The following is a 4,999-nucleotide window of genomic DNA, read 5'->3' as shown; positions in this document are numbered from 1 at the left end:
CTTGATGGTCATAACTAAATCCTTATGTCCTGTATTATGTCTTCCTGCATATAAACCAGGCTTATACTGGGAAGAAACTATGATGAAACCAAATTATGAAAAAGACCCATAACCTTCTCCTTCCAAATCCCCTCACAAACTTCATTTCCCTGTATTTCAAGAGCTCATTAAACAAAACAAAAATCAAAGCTTCATGCACTCCAAAGTTGAAGGAATTTAGTAAAGATTAACTATAGATGTAGAAAACTAGCTTGGACCACCAGAAGATCCCACTACAGTTCTTTAGTGAATTCGACAAAATTCCTTCCCTCTTCACCCCACCAACCCGCATTCTGACTATATTCATTATGGTCAATGGGAAATGGTTTCTCTACAAGGTTTCCAACAATGTGAATTGTGAAGTAGGGGGAAAGCTCCTTTGGGCACATTTTCTTTCTAATAACGTCTTCAACACCATCTCAGAGACAAGAAAACAAACTTTTTTGCCATTAAAAAAAACTTTATTTTATTTATTTTTTACAAAGAATACCCCCACCTGGGGTGAAAAAATATATCTGGTTAAGTACAAAATATAGTTTTTGTCATACAAAAAGATATACAATTAAAAAACAACAAAAGAATGAAACCACCTTCAGCCCACATACTTTCTCAGGAAAAGGAAGATAGAGCTCAGTGCTCTGACACAGGACAGTGAACAAAGTGCTAAGGCTGAGGGAGACTGAGCAAGTGCTAGAGGCTGCAGTGAGAGAGGGGCTGTCAACATCCCTGTCTCCTAACACTGGGCAGGAAGGGAGCCCGCACAGCTTTTGTGAAGACCTGCCCTCTAGTTTCTCATGGCAACATCTGTATGCTCTGATCACAGTGTTGGGGCATTTTGATTTAGAGTTCCTCCTTGGGTTTGGAGAAGTCACAGTGGGCAAGGCTGATAGCAGCAACCCTTCTCATATAATTAGAGTGTCAGAATTGCAGAATTCTGTACACTAGGACAAAGTCTCAAAAGCAGTAACACTTTTTTTTTTGTCATTGTGCTTACCCCTAGAGACATAGTAGACCAGTTTTAGCTTACACTTGAGAAAGGAAAAAAATCCCAAATTTGACACAAACTAAAGTGCTAAGAACATCACCTCAGAATCAATTCCAAGGAGTCACATGAAAAGAAAAACACATTCTCCCACGTGAAAATGTTTGCCAACAGGAGAACACAGTGCAAAAGGCTCTAAAAATGGCTTTTAAGACCTTTGGTGGGGTACAGTTACTACCACTTTATACCTGATTAAAGTACTTTCTGAACAAAGACAAAGACCTTTGAGCTTCTTCCCTTTAATCCACATGGGAAGCTCACTCCAAAGTCCAAACCAAATCAGCTCTGGAGGGATTTTCTTTTTTCTATAAGTGTACAAACCAACGATTTTAAGAACATCCTTTTCCCAAAGTTTTGGCCGTGATTTTTTTCCTTTTCATTTGCCTGGTTTGCTAAATTGGCTCTCCTCTACATGGCAGAGGTTCAAGGTCTATTGTTATACCAATCTATAATCCCCTCCATAAAACACTGGGAAGACCATGCCAGGAGGCCATTTCTACCCCTTATTCAAAACTACTGAAAATGCCTCAATTTTCAAAGAGATTTAAGAAAATGGGATTGGCCTGAATTTTTCTAGTATGTTTTTAAACCCATCCAGCAAAATACCCCGTATCACATCTCACTGGCTGAGGACGAGTGTGCACCCATTAAAGCCCAGGAGATTGCATGCTGATCACCTCCTACACTGGAGAGTCAGAGGCTGGGGTGGACCGGTACCCCACTGTAGAGACTGCTGAGTCTCTAAAAAAGTACGAGTCCGGGAGGAGAGATGAAAAGAAACAAGTAGGTACAGCTGCTTCTTTTCTTCCACATGCTCACTGCACATTGTTGTTGAGGATGCAGGGATCCACCTGGGAGGAAGAAAGAAAACACTTTAGTTTGGGTGAGAACTAAAAGAACAACCCAGTTTAGCAATCCCTCCAAGTCAACTTCCTATAGTAGACTTAGGGCAAATGTAGTGGTAAAATGACAATTCTCACCTCAGTGTAAGTAGGTGGTGGCATGAACTTGAACTCAGGAGCATACATAAAAATAGGGCTGTCTTGAGAACCATCTGTGTCATCTAGCAGAGGAGTAGTGGGACTCTCCAATCGGTGATCTTCAGGAATGATATCCATATAGCAAGGAGGAGCTAGAGAGAGAAAGTATGGGGATAAGAAGCCTGGCCAAGGAACGCTTGACCATCACCAATTTTACAAACCCAAGCAGGCCAGAGAGGAAGAACAGACATTAGGTCTAGCTCACCTTCTGGGGTATCGGGGATGTTTAGATCTACCCAACTCATCTCAGAACTGGTTCGGCTGGCCATGCTGGATGTCCGGCTACTGAGGCCTGACCTGCTGCCAATTACCAGGGGCAGGTCAAGAATGACTTTCTTGGAGCCAGGGACGCTAACATAGATCTAGAAAAGGAGACGGTGGTTTGTTAGACTGGAGATCTGGAGAAAACACCACTATTGTTCTGACAGATAAACAATTTCTCTCTCCAGCCCCACTCACTCACCAGTAAGGAGTATTCAACTCGAAGGATGTTGCAGCCCAAGATAGAAGGCCTGATCTTCTGCACCCGAAGGCTCTTGCCACGCCATGATGCGCAAGTTCCTGAGATAATATGATTGCCTCTGACCGATGACAACTTCTGCGTCAGCATCTTGGTTTGGCCATTGGCAAGGTAAGTGTGGCGGGCAACAATGGCAGCTTTGGGGACCACAATGCGGGAACTCGTATTCTCAAAGTCAGCATGGATGTTAATCTCATCACCTAGCAACGAGAAAGATGAAAACTGATGCTTAATACAGTTGATGACTTTTCATCTGTCCCTGTCTCCTGCCCTCACCCCCAAACCCACAGTTCCTGTTTTAATAGTCTCCCATTTTAAGCACTAGATCCTTACCTTCACAGAATCCTCTTCTGTCTATTTGGGCAGAGACGGACACCCGCCCATCAGGAATAAACATGCAGGAAACTTTCTTCTCCTTTTTAGCAGACACAGGTGCCTATGTAGAATGGAGGAAAAAAACGTTTTGAGAATTCCTAGAGATCCTTTCTCTGCTTCTCTTTCCTTTCCACTGCTAATTTAGAATAGGCAGCTTTCCCTCCCACCCTGATGACTTAGGACTTGATTCCCTGAGGGGCTTCACTCTAATGCCCTAGACACTTGACTTCTTATCCCTGAAACCCAGAAGAACAGAATCTTAAAATGAACCTCACCAGTAAATCAGGGGTATTGACATCCACTAGATCCATCACTTCAAAGTTTTTCTTTGTCTCCTGAGTTGGGTGGCTGGGGCGATCAAGAAAAGCCTTCACCCAGTAGTCTACACACCCATATTTTCCTTTGAAAGATGTTCCCAGAGGCCTTTATCAAGAAAAAAGAAACAAATAATTTAAAAATGCTCTCCAAGAAGAGTAAGTGATCAAAGGAGGGGAAAATAAGTCCACAGATGCATTTAGCTGATACATACCCCTGAGGAAGCTCAAAGCCAAACTTGTATTCATATTTGTTTCCAGGTCTCATGATCACCATCTCATTCTCACCTGAAGGCAGAGAAAAGCGAGTAGCCATTAGGTTTCTTGTTACACTTAAAATGCATCTGTGCAATATGGAATTCTTGGGCAGCATACAAGAGTATTGTAGAACCCCCATTTTCATCCCTTATGTTCTTAAACGAGAGATTCTGATGCATTTCGTTGGGCCAAAAAGTTGCAAAGCCCTGCACTGCTCAAAGGCTCAACCAGGACAGTTAAGCTACTATCATCTCAAACAGGAAGCAAACAGAATAAACAAGTTATGCACACAGAAAATCTTTCAATAGCTAAGGCAACATCCCTCAGGATCACCTACAGAACACAGCACCCAGCACCATAAGAAATTGCACACATCATCCTTTTTTGGGTGGGGGGTGGGAGGAGTTTGCAAATTAAAACTAAAAAAGATAAGGAAGCCACACAAAATGCAAACCACACAACCTGAGCAACTTAGAATCTACACTGTAGGCTCCATTTATTCGTATCAATTCTCTTCTCGAATCAGCTTTCACCTTCCAGCAATCAGCTGGGTCACTCACCTGTTGGCTGATCGTCCAGGAGAAGCGTGTCTTCGTAGCGCAGGTAGTTCAATGTCTGTTTGCACTGTTGGGATCCCTGCATCCACAGGACCTTGGCCATTCCGCAAGCCAGGATCCTGACAGCTTTGACTCCAGTGACTTCACACACCTCCACTATCACCCGGCCAGCCACCTTCTCCCCACTGCCGTACACCTTTTCGGGGTCGTTAAAGACCACCTCGAAAGACTTGATCTTCTTGAACATCACCATAATTGGGCTGGGTTGGCTTAGGAGTTAAAAACGAGGGAGGAAAAACAGAACCCCAAATCAAAGGACCCTTAGCAATAAGTTAAAATTATTTCACTCTTCAATCCTCTACTAAATTTTCGATAAGATGTCCACAGAAATTGTAAGCTGCGGCTTAGGCCAAGGGATTTCAAGAGAAAAATAAACCCTTTCTTTTCTTTCTTTCCTCCAACAGCTGGAAGAGAGCCCCGGATCTCCGCGGAAAGGCTAAAAGTACACCGCCTGAAGAGACGAAAGGAGAGTTACAACTAACAGCCGGAAACTGCTCTATATAGTAGCCCGGCAGGCAGGGCCACGCGAGCGCTGGCCTGGAGGCTCGTGCTGCCCTCGTGCACAGCCCTCCCATTGGCTGCCCGTTCCTTGTTTACCAGGAGCCCGACCAATCAGTGAGGTCGCAGCGGCGCGTGGACACAGTGTGCTCCTGGCGGGGAAAATAGTTGTTGTGCATCGCTGCAGGGCCAGGAGGAGGGGGCGGAGGGGCTGTGGGGTGGAGGGGCTGTGGGGCGGCTTCCCTTGGGCCCAAAGGAAGGAATGCTTCGCTTCCCGTAAAATTTATCCGAGGCCA

At 44.4% G+C, this 4,999-nt stretch overlaps 1 protein-coding gene across 1 annotated transcript; it reads right to left on the bottom strand.

Annotated features, from left to right (window-relative positions):
• Positions 1-478: 478 nt before the first annotated feature.
• Positions 479-4,701, bottom strand: TXNIP (thioredoxin interacting protein). The gene is made up of 8 exons (XM_004285784.3): positions 4,149-4,701; positions 3,546-3,618; positions 3,292-3,439; positions 2,975-3,077; positions 2,585-2,841; positions 2,327-2,483; positions 2,062-2,213; positions 479-1,932 (listed from the first exon to the last, which is right to left on the bottom strand). The coding sequence occupies exons 1-8, from the start codon at positions 4,396-4,398 to the stop codon at positions 1,897-1,899; spliced, it is 1,176 nt and encodes a 391-aa protein (XP_004285832.1). The 5' UTR covers positions 4,399-4,701; the 3' UTR covers positions 479-1,896.
• Positions 4,702-4,999: the final 298 nt, after the last annotated feature.

The sequence above is a fragment of the Orcinus orca genome, chromosome 1 (assembly GCF_937001465.1).
Source record: "Orcinus orca chromosome 1, mOrcOrc1.1, whole genome shotgun sequence".
Taxonomy (NCBI): domain Eukaryota; kingdom Metazoa; phylum Chordata; class Mammalia; order Artiodactyla; family Delphinidae; genus Orcinus; species Orcinus orca.
This window is presented reverse-complemented; position numbering and strand designations above follow the sequence as displayed.

Excerpts from the sequence above, each read along its gene's own strand:
- TXNIP (XM_004285784.3), bottom strand. The coding sequence starts at position 4,398 with ATGGTGATGTTCAAGAAGATCAAGTCTTTCGAGGTGGTCTTTAACGAC. Across the intron at positions 3,440-3,545 it reads GGCTTTGAGCTTCCTCAGGG|GCCTCTGGGAACATCTTTCA; the intron begins GTATGTATCAGC and ends TTCTTGATAAAG. Across the intron at positions 3,078-3,291 it reads TCAATACCCCTGATTTACTG|GCACCTGTGTCTGCTAAAAA; the intron begins GTGAGGTTCATT and ends CATTCTACATAG.